At 41.9% G+C, this 21,059-nt stretch overlaps 2 protein-coding genes across 2 annotated transcripts; one reads left to right on the top strand and one right to left on the bottom strand.

The window, feature by feature from the left end:
* The first annotated feature begins 13,461 nt into the window (after nt 1–13,461).
* Nucleotides 13,462–15,017, top strand: LOC136464528 (large ribosomal subunit protein uL29c-like). Its single transcript, XM_066463477.1, has 2 exons — nt 13,462–13,868; nt 14,710–15,017. Exons 1-2 carry the CDS (start codon nt 13,527–13,529, stop codon nt 14,851–14,853), a joined length of 486 nt encoding a protein of 161 aa, XP_066319574.1. The 5' UTR covers nt 13,462–13,526; the 3' UTR covers nt 14,854–15,017.
* Nucleotides 15,018–18,560: 3,543 nt separating this feature from the next.
* On the bottom strand, nt 18,561–20,129 carry LOC136464530 (transcription factor MYB93-like). The gene is made up of 3 exons (XM_066463478.1): nt 19,914–20,129; nt 19,682–19,811; nt 18,561–19,482 (listed from the first exon to the last, which is right to left on the bottom strand). The coding sequence occupies exons 1-3, from the start codon at nt 20,044–20,046 to the stop codon at nt 18,762–18,764; spliced, it is 984 nt and encodes a 327-aa protein (XP_066319575.1). The 5' UTR covers nt 20,047–20,129; the 3' UTR covers nt 18,561–18,761.
* Nucleotides 20,130–21,059: the final 930 nt, after the last annotated feature.

The raw sequence follows: 21,059 nt of genomic DNA on the forward strand, positions 1-21,059 counted from the left end.
ATACAAAGGATCACAAAGTTTGACCCTCCCTTGTGCTACTAATGTCTTCCTTTTTGATGTTTAATTCCAAAGGGAAAGAATTTAGAGGACCAAAAGCTAGCATTAATTTGTAGGACCAAAAGCTAGATCATAATAATTTACAAGTAGTAATGGTCTACAAGTGGTAATGGTCCGAGAAAGGGAGGATAGTGGATTATGGATTAGCCTATGCAATGGGGAGAATTTGTAGGAAGCAAGGCTTAAATCCATAATACCATATGGGGACATTTGCAAGGGCAAGATAAGTTTTATATAGTATCTTTTAGTCTTACAAGTAGTATCTTTTAGCATCATATAACCTTGCCCCTTGCATTGTATCCTAGCAAGTAGGTAGTTTTCAAATTTCAAAATTTTATTATTTGTTTGCTTTGGTCGTGTTGTCATCAATCACAAAAAGGGAGAGATTGTAAGAAAAATAGACTCTAGGCCCATTTACTTTGGATTTTGGTGTTTGATGACCAACACAACCAAATTGGACTAATGAGTTTGCAAGTGATTGTTTTATAGTTCAATAGGGTGCAAGACATGACTTGAACGAAGGCGACGTGATGATCCGATGATCAACACCTTAAGCAAGACCCTAGAAGCACAAGAGAAGACTCAAGATATCAAGCAAAGTCCAAGCATGAAGATAGGAACCAAGCCATACGCAAGATCGTGAAGTTACGAGCTCACAGAGGTGATCGAACGCTAGACCGGACGTTGGAAGGTGATCTACCGGACGCTCCAATCAGTGACTCAACTACAACAGGCGTCAGCAGTAGCGACCTGACGCTGACCAAGTAAAATGACCAGACGCACTGATGGCACTGTTTATCATCCCGGCAACACATTCGGCATTGATCGGACGCTGACGACAAATCAACCGAACATAGAACAACAGCGTCCAATCGAGTACAGAAAGGTTCTAGAGTGGCGAAATTGCGACCGGACGCGCCCGGTGGCATGTGACCGGACACTGGCAGCGTCCAATTAGTTGATCGCGGCTCTAACGGTCGGGACGACCAGACGCGTCTGGTCAGGACGTGATCAATGTCCAGTCAGTAGCAGAAAAGTGGGATTTCGTCCCCAACGGCTACTTTCTCAGTGGGGCTTATAAATAGACCCCCAACCGACCATTTGATGGGTGTGGAGCTGAGGAAACATATCAAGGGTGTTGATACACCATTTTAGTGATCTCCACTTGCATAGTGCTTAGTGATTCATTAGGTGATTAGCGTAGGTGCTTTGCAGAGTGCTTAGATTGATTAGACCATCGCTTATGCACTTGCTCTAGGTTTAGACCTAGTGTTTAGTGAGGTTTGCATACCTCTTACCACTCGGTGCTTGCACGCACCATTGTTGTACATCGGAGGGACTTGTAGTCTTGCGAGATCACACCAACCGCGGTTGTGGTGTGACCGCCACCGTGTACCGGAGGGAACAAGGCCCATGGTGTTTCGGCCGGAAGCTTGATAGTGAAGACAACGGGGAGCATCCAGGAGAGGCTTGTCAGAAGGCACGTCGGAGACCCACTTGTGCGTGGGGAAGGCCCGAGGCTATTCACAGAGTTATCCAACTGGGAGCTTAGCCCTTGCGAGGGATTCCTTGTGAGGGGCTCCAACAAGGACTAGGGGGGAAGCTTGTGTGCTTTATGATACCTCGGTAAAAATACCGGAGTCATCGATGGGAGTTTGTATATCTCTACCTTGCTCTTTAGCTTCCGCATTTACATTGATTGTAATACTTCTTTTGCGGTAGAGATAGCAACACACTGGCAAAACCATAGACGCACATTAAGATAGTTTATCTTTTACATAGGTTTTGCTAAGGTTAGTAAAAGAGGCCATAATTGAGAAGTAGTTTTTTTAAGTTGCCTAATTCACCCCCTCCTCTTAGGCATCACGGTCCCCCTATAAAGCCTTTGAAGATTAAGTTAGAGCTATCTACACTTATGATCTCTACATCATCTACTCTAAATATGCACTAAAATCCAAGATCACACAATTGAGTCACATATAGCAAATTGAAGTTCAAGCTCTCTACTAGCAACACATTGAAAATGCTCATGTCATTGGATATTACAATCTTACCAAACTCTTTGACCTTGCCTTTGCCATTGTCACCGAATGTGATACTATCATAGTCATTACTGTCATTGGTGTTGATTGAGTGGAACATTTTGCATCACCGGCCATGTGTTGAGTGCACCCACTATCAAGAGCCCAATGCCTTCTTCTGGCTTTATAATTGACCTACAAAAGAAGATCAATTCTTTTTAGGTACCCAAACTTACTTGAGTCCTTAAAGGTTAGTTACTCAGCTCTTTTGTACCCAAATGGCTTTCTTATTTGAGCCCATCCATGACGCACCAATAAACTTAGCCTTCACACCATTAGTACCCTTGGTAAGTACATAGAAATAATCAAGCTTAATTGAGGATACATTAGCATTCTTGTTATTGTTCTTGCAATCATGCTCTTTATGACCAACTTGCTTGCAACTAGTGCAAAACTGACCAGTGTTCTTCACAAAACTAGTCTGGTGAGGAGCAAAGGCTAGCTTGCCTTTCTTGGAGGTATAGCCCAATCCATATTTGTAGAGAGAAGTTCTTTGGCTACCCAAACATATAAGCAAGCGGTCCTCACCACCATAGGCTTTGCCTAAGGCGTGAGTGAGCTCATTGACCTCCCACTTGAGGGTCTCATTCTCAACCATTAGTGAGGCATCACAAGTGAAACCATCACTACTAGATGAGATAGAAGTAGGAGTGCTACAAGAAGGGTTAGTGGGAGCAACAATGATAGGCTTATAGAATGATTCATCAATTATATCACAAGTTAAGCCTACACCACATGCTACAACATGCTCTTTCACATTTTGCTCAACAAGTAGAGAGGAATGAGCTTTTTCAAGCTTCTTGTGAGCCTTGCCAAGCTTCTCATGGGCTTCATCTAGCCTCTCATGAGATGCATTGAGCTCATCAAAGGCTTGCATAAGGGCTTTTAGTTCCTTACATAAGTCTTTGCATTCCCTTCTCTTAATGTCAAAATGTTTCTTAGCATCATCTAATATGTCAAGTAGTTCATCCTTAGTTAGTTCATCATCATTGTCACTTTTGCTTTCATTATCATGTTCCTCATCACATCCATCATCATAAGTTTGTACCTTAGTGGCCTTAGCCATGAAGCATGATGCAGTGTCGAAGAGAGAAGGCTTCTCATTGATAGTAATGCTTGCAAGAGCCTTCTTTTTGGTGGTCTTGTCATCATCACTATCATCATCATCACTTGAGAAAGCATCACTATCCCAAGTGACCACATATGAACCACCCTTCTTCTTCTTGTAGGTCATCTTGTCCTTCTTTTCCTTCTTGTCCTTCTTCTTGCTCTTCTTGTCATCATCATCATTGCCGCTATTGTATAGGTATTGAGCAACAAGATGATCCTTGCTTTCACACTTGAAGCACCTTCTTGACTCTTTCTTGTTCTTGGATGAAGACTTCTTCCTTCTAGCACGGTAGCCCTTATTCACCATGAACTTGCCAAATCTCTTCACAAAGAGAGCCATCTTCTCATCATCCATCTCATCAAAGCTCAAGTCTTCATCTTCACTTAATGATTCTTGCTTTGCCTTGTCATTGGATGATGTGGCTTTGAATGCCACATACTTCTTCTTCTCATCCTTCTTCTTCTGCTTTTCTTCCTTCTCATCATTATTTCTAAATATATCATCGGTCATCACATCACCTAATACTTGATTTGGTGTCATTGTGTCCAAACCACTTCTTACTAGCAAAGTGACCAACATGCCAAATCTTGATGGCAAGCATCTCAAGAACTTGTGGGAGGAGTCCTTGTCCTTCACCTCTTCTCCAAGTGCTTTGAGATTATTGACAAGCACTTGAAGTCTATGAAACATCTTCGGCACACTCTCATCATCCTTCATCTTAAAGCTTGCAAACTTCTCCTTGAGAATGTATGCCTTAGCACCCTTCACCACTTATGTGCCCTCAAATGATTCCTTCAACTTCTTCCATGCCACATGAGCCATCGTAATGTTCTTAATTTGCTTAGATGTTCTCTCATCCAATGCATCATGAATGACACTAAGAGCAATGTCATTGTTTTGGAGCAATACTTCTTCGGCGACGGTGAGAGCTTCCGTATTGGCAACCTCAATCTTGGTCTTCACCACTTTCCAAATCTTTCTATTGATTGACTTGATGTATGTTATCATCTTTACCTTTCAATAAGGATAATTTGTGCCATCAAATTGGGGTGGCTTCTTAGTGTTGTTGATTTGAGCCATTTTGATACCGAAGGTTGTTAAGCCTCAAATCAATGTGACCATGGCTCTGATACCACTTGAAAGGTCCTAATGGCTAGAGAGGGGTGAATAGCCTATAAAATTTTCTACAACAACACTAAACAAAGCGGTTAGACAAATATGAGGCGAAACGAATGTTGTGCTAGCCTACTAAAAATACAAGCCACACAAAGGATAAGTCACTACACAAAGCTAGTGAGCTCTCAAAGACTAACTAAAGAGCCTCACTAACCACTAGACATGACACAAGCTAGCTCTTAAAACTAACTACACTAAAGAGCTTAGCTACACTAAGAATATAAATACACGAGATGGATAGTTAGTTATACCGCCGTATCGATGAATGAGCCAATCACAAGATAAAATCAGTCAATCACAATGCATACCAAGAAATCCTTGAGACAAGATGACACAATGATTTTTCACTGAGGTTCACTTGCTTGCCGGCAAGCTAGTCTTCATTGTGGCGATTCACTCACTTGGAGGTTCATGCTCTTATAGGCATGGCACGCCTAACCCACAATCGGGTGCCGCACAACCAACACAAGATAAGGATTACACAACCCACAAGCAATTCACTAGAGTACCTTTTGGCTCTTCACCAGGGAAGGTCAAGAACCCCTCACAATCACCATGATTGGAGTAGGAGACAAGCATCTTCCTCCACTCGATGATCCTCGCTGCACCAAGCCATCTAGGTGATGGTAGCCCAACTCACACTGACCGAACATGTAGATTCGATTGATCGGACATAGCCCAGCCAACGTCCAATCATGTGATGCCATCCACAAGTCCTCGTGATTCAACCATAGCTGTGTGATCCCAACGATCACTAGCCTTCCCAGCACGGTTAAGTAGCGACCGGATGCATCAATCAACAAGACTGGACGCACCGGTGAACAGTCAGCCCGCGCGCGCCTAAGCAACCAGGCGTAGACTGAATGCGCCGCTCCACTCCAGCCACTGCACGTCAGGTCGCTTCTAGAGAGGTTCTAGAGCACCCAAACCATGATTGGGCGCATCAGATGCACCTCAACCGGATGCAGGCCAGTGTTCGATCCCTTCTCCTCTGCGCACCAAGTTTCGCGCCCGACGTTAGCATATGTCACTTGTGACCGAACGTAGGCCCTATGCATCCAATCACAACCACTGTTCATCATTCGGTCATGATCCAATAGAACACAAGCGCGCCTGCTTCACTAAAAATGACCGGACGCACCCAGTGCAGAGTTCGGTCATAATGTGACCAGCGTTCGGTTAGTGCAAAACAACACCTTTACTTCTCCAACTTCGCCACCCTTGATCAAATGTGCTAACCACCAAGTGTATCATCTTGTGCAATTGTGTTAACATATTTTCATAAACATTTTCAAGGGTGTTAGCACTCACTAGAATCTAAATGCATATGCAATGAGTTAGAACATCGAGTGGCACTTTGATAATCACATTTCATGATGAGTTTCACCCCTCTTAATAGTATGACTATCTATCCTAAATGTGATCATACTCGCTAAGTGCCTCAATCACTAAACCAAAAAGCTCCTATCAAGTTTTACCTTTGCCTTGAACTTTTTGTTTTTCTCTTTCTTCTTTTCTAAGCCGAGCACTTGATCACCATGGTCATCACCACCATCAACATGATCTTCACCAATTGCTTCATCACTTGGAATGTGCTACCTATCTCATGATCACTAGAGCAATAGGTTAGCACTTAGGGTTTCATTAATTCACCAAAACCAAACTAGAGCTTTCAACGCGGTCCGGACCCTACCTTCGAACCGACTCCTAGGGTCTAGTCCCAACGCCCACAAACACTGATGCGCCGCGTGTCTACCTGCTCGCTCCACAACAGGATCCCGCGTGCTGGGCCTGAACCAGCCGTGCGGTTGAGTCTGAAGCCAATGCCTCACCAAGCTGCTCTCTGCTATGCACCGCGCATCAATCCAAACTCGACCGAGATGGTCTAGAGTAGCATCACCCCTGGGTCCAAAGCCATGCGCCTGCTGCCTGCCTGCCCTCACGCTAGGACCAGACTCGGCGCACAGCGTCTGGCCACACCGAGAGCCAGGGTCTGGAGCGACCCTTGCTATGCTTGGCTAAAAGGTCCTTGTTTGGTTTTGGTAATTGAGTGACAACCTTAGGTGGACTAATATGTGTTTGAGTGAGATACACAGACGATTAGTCCACAGGTACTTATGTGTGAGCAACATATGCCGTAGAGGTGAAGTGGCTCGGAGATGTTGCAATGGCTCACACTTGTGATGAAGGAGCTCATTGCATATGAGACATGACATGGAGTCATGTGATCAAGGTGGAGAAGATCAAGACAAGATTTGGCTCGATAGACCGGTTGCAAGTGTGAAGGGCAAGTTGAGTGATGACTTGGCGCCGGTGGACCGAAGCAACGGTGAAGAGCAAGTGAAGTTAAGATCGATGAACCAACATAGCAATGGTATCATTGTAATGTGCATGATCATTTCATCTCTTACTAGTATACGGTTAGTGCATATAGTACATGCTCTATAGGATCATGCATGACAAATGAAAGTTTAAAATTCATAGCCTACCACTATTGCTTGAATGTTTAATTGATCTAGTGGTATGAGTATGAGTTTGTTCATGAGCTAGTGAACCTAAGTACTTGATCTATTTTGGATTGCTAACAATTGACAATTACAACATTGGCAAGATAACCATTGTAAGAGGTGTGAAGAAGCTTGTCATTGGTTCAAACCGGACTTAGAAGCTTAGGTAAATCAATTTAGTTCAAGTCATCTTAGAAGCTAATGATAAGTAACAAGAGTACAAGCATAAGACAACAATGCAAATGGATATCTAGTTTGGATTATTTCAAGTGGCATCTAGACTCAAGTATTTCATCAAGAATTCACAAGTGGTGTCTAGATCAACTTACAAGTGATATCCTACAAGTGGTACTCATAAAAGATAGCAAATGTTCAAGAAATGGTTTTTATTGACAAATCAATCATACACGTGGTATCACATCTCTACACATGGTATCATTCATACAAGATGGTGGTTCCACAGGTGATCCTCAACTTTAAGTGATCATCAAATGAAGAATGCTTTCCTCATCTAGAAGAGCTCAAGATTATCAAGAGAATGACCCATGCTTGGACATAGGGGGAGGAGCCCCACTACAATTCGTATCAAGGGCATAATATCCTACACATGGTGTCTAAAGAGCTATACAAATGGTGTCCATAAAAAATACAAGATTCAAGCCTCTACCATCTACCCCAATGCAAGCCTTTGCATCAATAAGAATCACATCTTTTATGGAAATTGATAACAAAGGGGGAGAGATTATACAAAGATATGAAAGCTTTGGGAGAGATTGAGACAAAAGATATTACAATTGGGGTTTTGGACATGGACAATGGACAAAGAGGGAGCAACATTGAAGAATGTGAAAGGATCAACATGGACAATGGACTGGAGCAACATTGAAGAATGTGAAAGGGTCAAAATTCTTAGACAAGAGAAGCACACAAGTAGGAGAAGCAAGCTCATGAACTTTGCTTGATTGCATTTGAGATGTGCATATTCATGTGCTTGCTTGCACTTGCATAAGTATTTAAATTTGAAATGCATGCTTGTGTGGTGTATGCTAGTTGTAGAATTTGATTGATGATATGATAACTAGCATGCATAGGATGATAGCTAGACTTGTATTTCTATACGTGGTACTAGAACCTTGCTTATAATGTTGATCTCACGGGGTTTCTAGTGTTTTTGTTGTCTAGCTACTCATGATGCTAAGGATGATGTTAAAAGTGTATCTTCGATTGGTATCATGCTTCAAAGGTTATTCTATACACCTTAGCATCACTTAGTAGTGGTAACACTCCCACAAATTTCATATTTATGCATTTGTGCAAACTTGAAACCAAACCATTTGAGCACATATGTAAGAGGAGTTATTACTACCAAGTCGGGTTTTATGGTGCGTATGCAAATCTTGACATAGAGCTGAAATGTTGGATAAGTAGCATAAAATCCAAATCAAGTTAGCAATTTACACTTGTGTGAAGTGCTAGCTTGAAATGAGATTAGTTTCCATATCTTTGTAGAGTTATCATCAATTACCAAAAAAAGGAGATTGAAAGGTCCTTGTTTGGTTTTGGTAATTGGGTGACAATGTTAGGTGGACTAATATATGTTTGAGTGAGATACACAAACGATTAGTCCACAGGTATATTTGTGTGAGCAACATATGCCATAGAGGTGAAGTGGCTCGGAGATGTTGCAAAAGCTTACACTTGTGATGAAGGAGCTCATTGCATGTGAGACATGATGTGGAGTCATGTGATCAAGGTGGAGAAGATAAAGACAAGACTTGGCTCGACAGATCGATTGCAAGTGTGAAGGGCAAGTTGAGTGATGACTTGGCGCTGATGGACCAAAGCAGCGGTGAAGAGCAAGTGAAGTCAAGATCGATGAACCAATATGATCACGTAATGATATGAAGTGGATCATATCATTGTTGATCATGTTGGTGCATGTGTTGCATCGACATTGGAGGAGATAGAATGGATGCACGAGGCAAAGGCATAACCTAGGGCATTTCATTTCACCGGTCATAGTCATGTAGAGAAGTTGTTGATCGGGTTTAGGATAGATGGCCGTACTATTAAGAGGGACAAACTTGTTTGCATATCGGTCATCTAATGTCACTTGAGCGATCTAACTTTGCATACGTGTTAGGATCGAGTGGCGTGGTGAATTGAGTGCTAATCCTTTGGAAAAATGTTTGTGAAAAGCTAACACACGTGCACAAGGTGATGATCACTTGGTGGTGTTAGCACATTTGCAAAGGTGAAAAAGTTGGTGAAGAAAAGGAGACAAAATCGGGCTCAGAGTGGTGCCCTAGGGGCACCATCACCCCCTGTTCGGTGCACTACCACCCCTGCCGGCTGGCTGAGGCCGAGAGCAGCGTGTTGAGGGCTGGCAACGACATGCCTTGTCCGGTGGCACCGCCACCCCTAGGGCAGTGCCCACCTAGACTTGGTAGAGTGCAGCTAGAGTCAAGGTGATCACCGGACGTGACGGTGTACACCGCCCTGTGCACGACGGTGCACCGCCGGGTGCTGTCCGGTGCCACCACCGTGTTTTTTAGAGCAAGAAAAGGAAGGGGGCACCGCCATAGGCACCGTCGTACCATGTCTGGTGCATCGCCCCTTTTATCTATAGAGGGGGTGTTTTCAGGGTGTTGCCCGGGGTGGCACCGCCACCCCCTGTCCCGTGCCACCGTCGCCTATCCGGAGCCCTAACAGCTAGTGAAACTAGCCGTTGGATGACCGTTAGAGGGGCACCGTCACTCCTTGTCCGATGATGGCACCGTCGTGTCCGGTGCCCTCACAGAGAAGGAAATCTTTAGAGCAACAGCTCTATTTTGTGTGGAGGCTTATAAATACCCCCTTGGCCGGTTTAGGGCTGGTAGCTAAACACCCTTAAGCCTTGGTGGCATGTGTAGATGTTGTTGGATGCCCTCTAACTCACTTGTGCTTGTAAGAGTGTGATCTAATTACGAGTAAGTGTGATTCTAGTGCGTTGTATTGTGAGGTTGCATCGAGTGGCACTAGGTGATCGAGTTGCAAGCCGGTGGTGCTTGTTACTCTTGAAGGTTGCCACCTCCTAGATGGCTTGGTGGCTTGTGACTCCGTTGAAGCACGCGAGAAGATTGTACGGTGCTCCGGAAGAGGATTTGTGAGGGGGATTATGCTCACCCCGTGAGGATCACGAAGAGCAACTCTAGTTGAGCATGTCATTGAGCTACCCTCATTTTTGGGGTAGGTTCCGCGCAACACAAGCTTATATTACTTTCATTTACATTATGCTTGTGTAGTTGCTCTTGTGCTAGTTTAGCTTTAGTAGCTTGCTAATTACCTTCTTGCTTGTGTAACATAGAAGTGCTCTTTTACGTGGCTAATTTGGTTTTAGTAACCTTGTTAGTCACATTGCTTAGTTTATGTAGCTAAGTAATTTGCGCTCTATAATTTGGCATTAGTTACCTTGTTATTGAGCATTGCTAGTGAGCTTAGAAGCTTTGTGCTTTTGCTTACTAGTTGTGTAGGAGCTCCTTTATGCTTGAAGTATTAGTGGCATATGTTTGTGTGACTTTACTTCTAAAATTGGTTAGGTGAGTTCTAGCTAGCTCGACACCTTAGTTGCCTAATTAGGATCTTTATAAGATGCTTGTGAACTTAGATAGAGGGGTGTAGTATTAGCTAGACCGATAATTTTAATTCTGTATTTGTTTCGGTTAGTCGACATAATTAATTTTAGAAAGGACTATTCACCTCCCTATAGTACGCCATCTCAATCTTATATCGGCCTAACTGAAGACAGGACCGGACTCACCCGTTTCGGGGTCCAGCCCAAACCCACACATGGTCCGGTCCCCTCCTCCTTCCTCCTTTTCAATTTCTAACTTTTTCACCCTTGCTCTTAAGTGCTAACCACCTTGTGTATCATCATTGTGCACGTGTGTTAGCATATTTTTAAATCATTTTCAAGGGAGTTAAGTTAGCACACTAGGTTCTAATACGAATACACGAATGAATTTACCTAGTGGCACTTGATAACCGCTTTAATCGAGATTCTCCCCCTCTTGATAGTACGACTATTTATCCTAAATATGGTTACACTCTCTATAATATCTTAACCATCAAAACAAAATAGACCTATTAAATATATCTTTGCCTTGAACTTATTTTATTTTTCTCTTCTTTTTTTCCAAGTTTGAAACTTGATCACCGTCATCACATATGCATCATCACATCCGTTGACTTCATCTTTGGAGGCAGATAAACAGCGACCCGTCGCGTTTGGCGCGTAGAGCGCGACCCTCAGCCCCAGCCATGCGAGCGACGGTACGTTGTATCCATTTTCTTCAGACACACGCCGCTGCCCAAACACACGTGAAATCAAACACGCTCGAGACCCCACTTCGTCCTGCTATTACGCTGGCGTCGTCCGACGCAAAATAAAAAAGCAAAGCATTTTCTTTCAATTGCTATAACTTTAGAATGTTGTATTTATTTTCAACTCCGTCTACATCGGTGTGTTCTACGTGATGAGGTGAACAAAAAGAGACATCAGTTGCATATGTTTTAATAAATTTTATTTTAATAGCAATTTATGTGTAAATATGTGCTATGAGATTTATCAAAGAAGTTACTACCCTGTAATACTAAAGTTGCTACTCAAAAAATATACTAAAATTATTACATAGTATGCACATCGATTGCTACCATGTGAATATAATAAAATTTTTATATTATTTACATAAAGGTACTAACCCCTAAAGAGAGTAACGGACCAAAACAAGACAAGCTGTAACTTGGAAGAACAAATTATTAAAATAAACATCACATATGCTGCCAATTAGGGAGACAAGTTATTATAAAACACATTACAAAAAGTCAGGATACATGACTTGCTGTTAACTGGGAGCATTTATTAAAAATGAGGGTAGTGATACAAAATAAGACAGGCTGCAACATTGGGGCAAATTATTAGAATAAGCATTGCATAAGCTGCCAACTAGAGGAGCAATTTATTATAAAACCCACTATATAAGCCAGGAAACATGACTAGCTGAAAATTGGAGGGACTAATATGTAGGATTTAGTCATGCATTCACTGAGAATTGAAACTAAAAAAACATAACTGAAAACTGAAACTAAAAAACTAAAAAAAAACTTGACTGAAAGCTGAAACTGGGAGGCAAATTCTTTTGTGGCAACTTATATGTGCAATTGCTATCCTTTTATAACAACTTATACATTGTAGGTGCGGTAACTAATATGCAAGATTTAGGAAGACATTCGAACCTAAAAGGATGACTGAAATCTGAAACTAACAAAAAATAAAAAAATTCTTGAATGAAAAATGAAACTAAAAAATCTGAAAAATAAGTGAAAACTAAAACTAAAAAATACTGAAAAAAACTTGTCTGGAAACTAAAATCGGGGATAAATTCTTTTGTGTCAACTTATGTGTGCAATGGCTATCTTTTTGTAACAACTTATACGTCGTAAATGAGGCAACTAATATGCAGGATGTAGGAAGACATTCAAACTTAAAAGGGTGACTACAATCTGAAAAACTAAAAAAATAAAAAAAAACATGACTGAAAATGAAACTCATAACTCATTGAACTGAAAGGAAAAATGAAACAAAGACTAAAAGAAATACTGAAAAATGAAACTCATATCTCGGTAAATAGAAAGGGTGACTGAAAAATATATATGCTCTTATATAAATATAATAAATATAAAGTATGTAAGTGGCATGAAAAAAAACAGAATTGATGAACACGTCGCTGGTCGCTCCTTGGCTCGTTAGCGGACAGCAGTGCACTGATACGCTGCCTCCACTCCTGTAGTTGGACCAATCTCAGCACTACTAGGGCCATGTTTAGTTGGCCACCGATTTGGCGCCGGCGGAATTCAGTGGCACTGTAGTAACACTGTAGTGTTTTGTTTTTATTTGGTAATAATTGTCCAATCGTTAACTAATTAGGCTCAAAACGTTCGTCTCGCAAAGTACAACCAAACTGTGCAATTAGTTTTTGATTTCGTCAACATTGAGTAATCCATGCATGTACCGCAAATTTGATGTGACGGGGAATCTTCTTTTTGCATAGTACCAAATTCTGAAAAACTGGGGAACTAAACATGGCTTAGTATGAATGAACATATATATATCGTATACATCCTATACACCTGACGGCTCGGACGCCCACGAAGGCCGCCCCGCTCGCCCGTCCGCCCTAGGGCCGAGCCTCTCGCGCGCAGGTCGCGCGCTAGTCGCGTAGCGCGACCGGAAGCGCTTGAGACTTTGCGTTGATATTTGCTTAGTGTATATCTCATGTTTACTTAGAGTCAAAAATTAGTATCTAGGTTTTAATAATTATTTAAAACTGAACTAGGGCTTCCACTCTCTTAAAATGTAGAGTGTGGCCAAAATTTTAGTTTAAAAACGTCAAGTTTCCTTCAATCAAGGAAATAAAACACTAGCCTTGAGACCACGCTTCAAGATTGGTGCGAGCAGCCCACCAAGACAAAAAAAACCCGGATAAACCACCACAGCATCCCCTTATCCTCGAGCCCAAACTGCGGTAGCGAAAACGCGAGCGCTGCAGAACAACAATGGCGACGGTGTCTCTTGCCGCGGCGTCACCCCTCACCTCCACTCCCCGCGGCATCGCGGCTCCGGCTCCTCGCACGGCACTCCTGTCCCTCCGCTTAGGTGGCGTGACGGCGATGCGGTTCGCTGGACTGGCGGCGGCGTCGCAGCCAGTGGAGCGTCGCGCGGCGGCGGCGGTCGCGATGGCGAAGAGGGAGCAGGAGCTGGAGGAGATCCGGGCCATGACAACGGAACAGCTGGAGGAGGAGGTGGTAGACCTCAAGGGGGAGCTTTTCCTGCTCCGCCTTAAGCGCTCGGCGCGCCAGGAGTTCAAGAACAGCGAGTTCGGCCGCATGCGCAAGAGGGTACATGTTCCCTCTATTCCATTCATTACTGTATGAGTTTTATTGACAGAATTGTTAACTTCATCTGGGAAATTAGCATAGATTGGTGGAAATGTGTCAACCTTATGATATAGTTAATATGAGAAACAAATCGATAGTTTCTTTTGTCAAACGATGGATGATTGACGGGGTCTGATCCATATGCTCACTTTTACAATCTGCATTACTCAGTCTTAAAGAGTTTAAGATAGTTTGAGTTCTGACTCAGTCATTACAAAGAAAAGGGATTCCTGACTGGATCAGTTAATATATGATATCAAGTGGAACGTCCATACTTGCAGTTACTTGCCATTTTATGGGTGGAACTTAAATTATAAGTTAAAATCTTACTGGTTCTCTTAACGCTGCTGGGACAGGTTCTGTGCCTGTTATTTCTTATTAGTTGATTACAAGCATATTCCAAAGCTTAATCTTTATATGTTTATATTACAGTCTGCACTGCAAATGGATAGAATTTTTGTTTCTGTGGACATCTGAATGCAGATAAAAGAATCTTGTAAGCCACAGAATGATACGGAGATTGTTCACAGTATATGAGAAAGACCTGCATGGCATAGAAACAAATGCCTTACAATAAGATGATTAGGAATCATACTTATCGCCTTCTTTTCACTGGACTAGACACATGCATGCCTAGAACAAACAATTCGCTGCAGATTGATCAAAACCTTTTTTGCCTGATCAATGAACTAGCAATGAGAAAGGAATTTGTCAAGTTAATGCTGATTTTGCACTTCATACTCTTCCTTTTCAGTTAACCATGTATTTAGAATTCTCAGTTTACTCACATTTTTATCTTCAGATTGCCCGTATGCTGACTGTGAAAAGAGAGCGGGAAATGGAACAAGGAATCAACAAGAGATTGTCTAGGAAGCTTGATAGGAAATGGAAGCAGAGCATTGTGGTCAGACCACCACCATCTCTAAGGGAGAGCAAAGAGGAGTAGAAAGCCACAAAAGAGGGTAATCTGCAAATGTCATTTCATGCGAGTGTTGCAGGAAGGTTCCTTTGTGATTTCAACCCTTATTTCATTGTTATGTATTCCATGTTTACATTTTGCTAAGCATTGCTATCCAAATATGAATTTCAGTCGTTAGTCTCTTCTGTAAATTTTGATTTATTTGAGTTTATGCTCTGCGTTATCCATGCATTTTCTTATCTGCTTCACATGTGAAACTGCACTTTAGACATGCATGCTATCCAGTAATTGAGAATGCCCAGTCATTTGCACCTGAAAGTACATGCTTTCTTGCCATCCTGAATCAAATCAAATTGATGTCCTATGAGGGCTTTCATACCTCTAGTTGAATGAATACAAAAAGTAGTTTCGAATATAGTTTTTGTGTCCTATTGGTTCATTATACTGTTGGTAACTTGGTATGTAATTCTATTGCTGGACAAGAATAACCTTTGTCAATCTCCAATATCTTCAGAACATTCATTGGTGAGACTGACCATATAAGACCATTAGTGGAACAGTACTAGTTCTTCAGTGTCATCAATGAAGCTTAAGGCACCAGAGATTGGAAATGAGCAATGTCTGAAGTGAGGGGTTTCTCAAATGGTAGTGACCAGCAATAGTTATGAATTATGGCACTGGTCCATAAACACTCCTTTTATAGAAAAAGTGTCTATAGAACAATAACCAAATAATTGTGTCTATGCTTACCTTCATAAACACTCCGTTGCTCTAAATTGATAGCTTCACCTTTGAAGGAGGTAATTTGTTGGCAGTTCAGTCTGCTCGAAGGCCCAAATTTGCTTAATTCATTCACTTTTAACAAGTGTGAGAGAATTCTCTTACTTGTTATGTACTCCCTCCGGCCAAATTGTAAGGTGTTTTGGCCTTCTAGGTACATAGCTTTTGCTATGCACCTAGGTATACACTATGTCTATATACATATTAAAAACTATGAATCTAGCAAAGCCAAAACGACTTACAATTTGCAACGGAGGGAGTAGCTTACAAGCATCTGTGTAAATATTGATCTACCAAACAATGTCGATATTGCTCACTTTATTCGGACCCATTCTCTCCATCTCATGAAAAAAATCGTTAGCCCAGATGAAGAATATGACTGAAAATTTGAATCATTCAACCAGATAACTAAGCTTATAAATATAATCTTTGTTGGAATTGCAGTAATTTTTTGATCCAATTTCATCATCTTATCGAACAATTGAAAATGGTGTTCTTTTCTTCTCTTGTGCCGGCGACCTAGATTTCTGATACTAACCAGCCAGTCTTGTTGTGTATCTGGGTACAACTGTCCCCCAAAGCTTGTTAGACTTATGGGCCTCTCTCCTACACTGTACTCCACAATGCGCTGCAGATGTTGCTGGATAGGGCTAGCAGTCTGGATCTATCATAAGTTTTATGATTAGGCCCATGAACTTTAGCAAAAAGCTGTAACTTCGCTCGTTTTCAATATCCTTATTAGCTTAAGATGGTAGATGATAGAGGGGATGGCTTTGATCCTTGTTACTATTTGTACTGGTGTATAGTCAGCACTAGTACTGTGACTGGAGTCTTGGACCTTGATTATTTAAGATGCCTCCATGGCTCCATTCAAGTATTTTATGAAAAGTTCCATGCCATGACATTTCAGTAGCGATGTGCTAGTATTGACTTCCTTGGGTAGATGAGAAATAGAGTCTGATAAGTGGAGTCTGATTAAATTGTCCTTGTAATGCCCTATTAGAAACCAGCTACAGTTAATGATAGACATATATGAAAAAAACCCTTGTCAACGACTTCTATGTCCTGTTAGGGAGAAGTCCATTTTTGGCCATCCACCTATTGCCCGAGTTTGTTTTCGGTCATGCAACTCTGAAACGAGAAATCTTTGGCAACTAAACTATCAATACTGTAGTTGGTTTCAAAGGTGGTTTTGTATTTTCTGAAAATAATAAAAACCGTCAGAAAACTTTAGCTGTATTTAATTATTTATACAAACTAGTTTTTAGCAATGTGGCAGTGATAAAAAAAGACAGGTTTACAGGCGGTTGAATGTCAGAACAATAGAACAACACTGCTGAAAGCAATTTAGACTCTGGTGTCAAAGCCAGTATGTGCAGTTTCAAGTTACAGAGCGTACGCAAAGCTCTCTGACATTAGTTTTTTTTACCCATCTTCCTGTAATCCTGTTGTATTTGTATGTTTCTTTACGTTGATTCCAAATGGATAGATGACAAATATCATATTCCTTTTCTTTTATTGAATGGGAAAAATACCAAATTCCTAACTAAAGGTGCAACAAGAAAATGTTCGCATGATGCAGGACCAGAATAAGATTACTACCACAAACTCTTTTCACATTCCATAATTATTTTCTACTGGTTATACCTAAACTATATTATCACTTGTTGGCAATTTGCATCAGGAAAGGAGGTTACTGTTTACATAAGTTATCTCTTTAGGAGCGCATTGCACCCTATACCCTCAACGCCAAGTATGCACTGGAATGCATGCTGGAGTATTTGAAATACTGAATATTGTACGATGGACACTAACAGCTGGGCTATTTGAAATATTAAATCACAGTACGGGCTGACCTGGACGAGTTTGTCTTATATACATTTTTCTTTCTAAGTTCCAATCACTCTGTGCCTCCATATTGGTTTTCTTCAGTGACATGGAAAGCTTAATGTAGTGTATAACTCTATGGCGTCATAAATTAGTTAGTGCCTTGGTTTGCTTCCTCGTTCTAAATATCCTCAGCTGTATGAAAATTGAACCACAATCTATTCTCAACTTTATGCCCAAAAAGCTTAAGCATTGATCTAGTGTAGAATTTTTTTTTTGTAAATTGACACTTGTCAGTGTCAGGTAAAGCTGTGCTGTTATTGCTAGAGATTTGAAATGAGTTTGTTAATGCTAGCCGTCAATATCTTGGAGGAAAAGGCATCAGCTCTTACCTGCTCATAAGAAAGAATACCATTTTAAAAGAAACTAACCTGTAAACTGACAAGGACATAAGGACAAGTGGCTAAGGAAAACCACTGTTACTGCTTCAGAAAAGCTCCCTGATTGATGCATGATTATTGTAATTAAATATTATCAGTGACAACAGCATATGTTTTAGCTGTTTGGATCCTTCCTATCGGCGCTACTTGCTTTCGCTCTTTGGACACAACAGGTTTCAGTCAACTCCCTGTAACTGCCTGGGAAGACAAGTTTCCTTCTCACAGTAGTAGCATTTAGAACTTTTCTTCTATTGTGGATTACTTCATAGCATTTCTTCAAGAAAACATTCAGAACTTGAATATAACACAAGCTTTTGTTCAGAAGAGAGGACTGGTCTCTTAGTCTGTTGCTTGCTGGTAAATGGCAAAGTCTTGATGACTTGAGTCCGTTGTAGTTCTGGAATATGATTTCTGAGTTTTCTGTCATCTAAATTACTTTGTCCTAACTTTTAAAATATGCAGGTGCACAATTCTTCAACTAACATGCGTTGAACATTTAGATGATCACCATTCCTCATGCAATTATATACTATTTCATACCTAACAATCATATGACATGACACCACATTGACATATATTGCTTAGGATTTACTGAAAACTTGAGGGGGGTTCCAGGGAACAACTAGGGTGTTGCAAAAATGGTATGAAGAATCCAAACCTTCAAAATTTATAGTGTTGTATATTTACAAGTGTTTGGTATATAGTGTATGCATAGGAGCACACGTTTGCACTCAAAACGAAAAGAAAAAAAAACAGCATACCGAAACTACACCTCTGAACTGAGACCCCCACCAGAATGTCACAAAAACAGATGTGAGAAGGGAAGAAAACTAAAACTGAAAAAAAAAACTATAGAGTAACACAAACACACACACTCCAGGCAAGAATTCATACAAACTCGCATATGAACTGTTCATCAAACAACTCAGGCCAACTTGGGAACGGAATGCTGCTACCGTCACAGCTTGAGGCACCGCAAGCATCACCGAGGTTGGAAATGGGGAAGTCGGTGAGCGGCGGAAGGAAATTTTCCGACAACAGCGTTTTAGGGGTTCCATTCTCCCCCTCAACGCTACTCTTTGGAGTGAAGTCTGAGTAATGGTTGGCATCGTTGCTGGTGGGTTGTTCAAAGAAAGTGCTAGGAATTTGGATGTCAGGCAGTTGACCAGCTACTATGTCTTGGCCACTGATACTCTCCAGGAAACTTGGAGAAGGCAACGTAGACAAGGAAGACATCTGTGGAGGACTCAGGAGGCCGATTTGCTCCAGGTCACTGGGGATGGTGTTGGTGTTGATGCTGCTGGAGCTGGGACTGGTGGCAATGGATGCTGCAGACTGGAGCAGGTTCTGGAGGCACTGGAGCTTTGCAGCCTGGACCGCCTCAACCTGTATCCTGGCAGCGTGGTCGTCCCATGGTCGCTGCTCCACGAGCTGGCGGAGGTTGGCCAGAGCAATGAGTTGAGGTAGAGCAGCAAAGAAGTCGGTTCTCGGCCGGTGCGTCATTGGGTCGAAGCCCATCTGGATCAGCTTCTTCTTCAGGTGGGTGTTCCAGAAATTCTTGATCTCGTTGTCAGTGCGCCCAGGGAGTTGCTTCGCAATAGCTGACCATCTGGTTTGATCATGACAACAGTTTACACTGGATTAGCATAGCAGTATAGCACTACGTACAAGTCAAATATGAGTTCTTGAAGATTAGATTGAAACAGACTAGTTGATGGCCGGCTTGATGCCAGACATGCAAGAGATTTTTGACTAAGAAACTAGTGGGTGGTGGGTGGCAGGCATATGTAAGAGGTGCAGTGCAGTACTTGTTGCCAAGGACGGAGTGGAGCTGGAGGATGGTCTGCTCTTCCTCCTGGGTGAACTTCCCTCTCTTGATGTCTGGCCTCAAGTAGTTGGTCCATCTCAGCCTGCAGCTCTTGCCACACCTGTTGAGCCCTGCAAGAACAATTAGATCGATGAGCTACATTTTCACATGGAAGCGATCGACCTCTTTTACATTACAGAGAGAAATAATGGAGGTTTGTTCCTGTCACATACCGGCAAGCCTAGGCAGTGCTCTCCAGCTCCCATGGCCGTGCTTCTGGATGTACTCCATGAGCTTCTGGTCTTCTTCAGGGGTCCAGGGGCCCTTCTTGAGACCATTCTCATCACAGCAAGGAGACCTTCCCATTGGAAGATGAGATGGGGCAGGGGTAGGGTGGTGCAGGTGGGAAGGAGGGAGACAACCTGCCTGCAGCCTCCCTTGGCCCTTGAAGCTTCCTGTCCCTTGGGTGGCTGGTCACCAGAACACAGCTTCCGCTATATAAAGACTTGGAAATCCCTGTTTCCTGAACCCAGGTTATACATAGTTTATATGAGTACAAATGACTAATATGCCCCTTGATCATTTGAGTATGCTGGCATGCACATCCATCATAAAAGGGCAGGGGTCTTAGGGTCCAGTGCCCACGCTAAAATATAGGGGTCCCTGATCCTTATTGTTGACTTGTTTGGTTGTCTTGGATGTGCTTTGCTAGGCTGCTAGACACAGTGCTACTTGGCCAAGCAATCTCAGAGACACGCTGAGATAGGATCACCTCTGTTTTCTTTTATCATTATTAGTATCATATATGTTGTGTTCCTTATTGTGTGTGTGATTATTTACAGCAATATCACTTCTAAGCTAGATTGCCATTAATTAGTTCAGCTCAGCATGTCTATGTCTTGAGATATACCTGAGTCTCCTGGCAGACATTTTGGTGGGGCTGTTACTAATCCAAACAAAATGAGCACACAGGTTCCAGGAAGTGCTTTGCTATTCCAGATAAAAATGCATCTGGCAACTTCAAACAACTCTTTGTATGTACATATATAGGGAGTCTTAGATTATCCAAGTATTAGGTTGGTTTTCGTTCTGAAAACTAGTAACATATATCTGCTTCAAAGGTTTGTACATGTTGTTTTTTGGAACTACTTGGTACTTGTTAGCACACCAAAAGTACAGTATCACACGAGATATACCACTTGCCATGCCAGCATGTATATTATTCCTGGATGTCACCGTACAAGTAGTCTCCGGTTCTTTTCTCATGTAATGGGACCTGCAGGTGATGAAGCCGCCTATGCATGCATGGTTACATTGTATCTCGCCAGATAATACATAACCTAAGAAAAATATTGTGGAAGTATATACCAAAATGAAAG

The sequence above is a fragment of the Miscanthus floridulus genome, chromosome 7, assembly GCF_019320115.1.
Source record: "Miscanthus floridulus cultivar M001 chromosome 7, ASM1932011v1, whole genome shotgun sequence".
Taxonomy (NCBI): Eukaryota; Viridiplantae; Streptophyta; class Magnoliopsida; order Poales; family Poaceae; genus Miscanthus; species Miscanthus floridulus.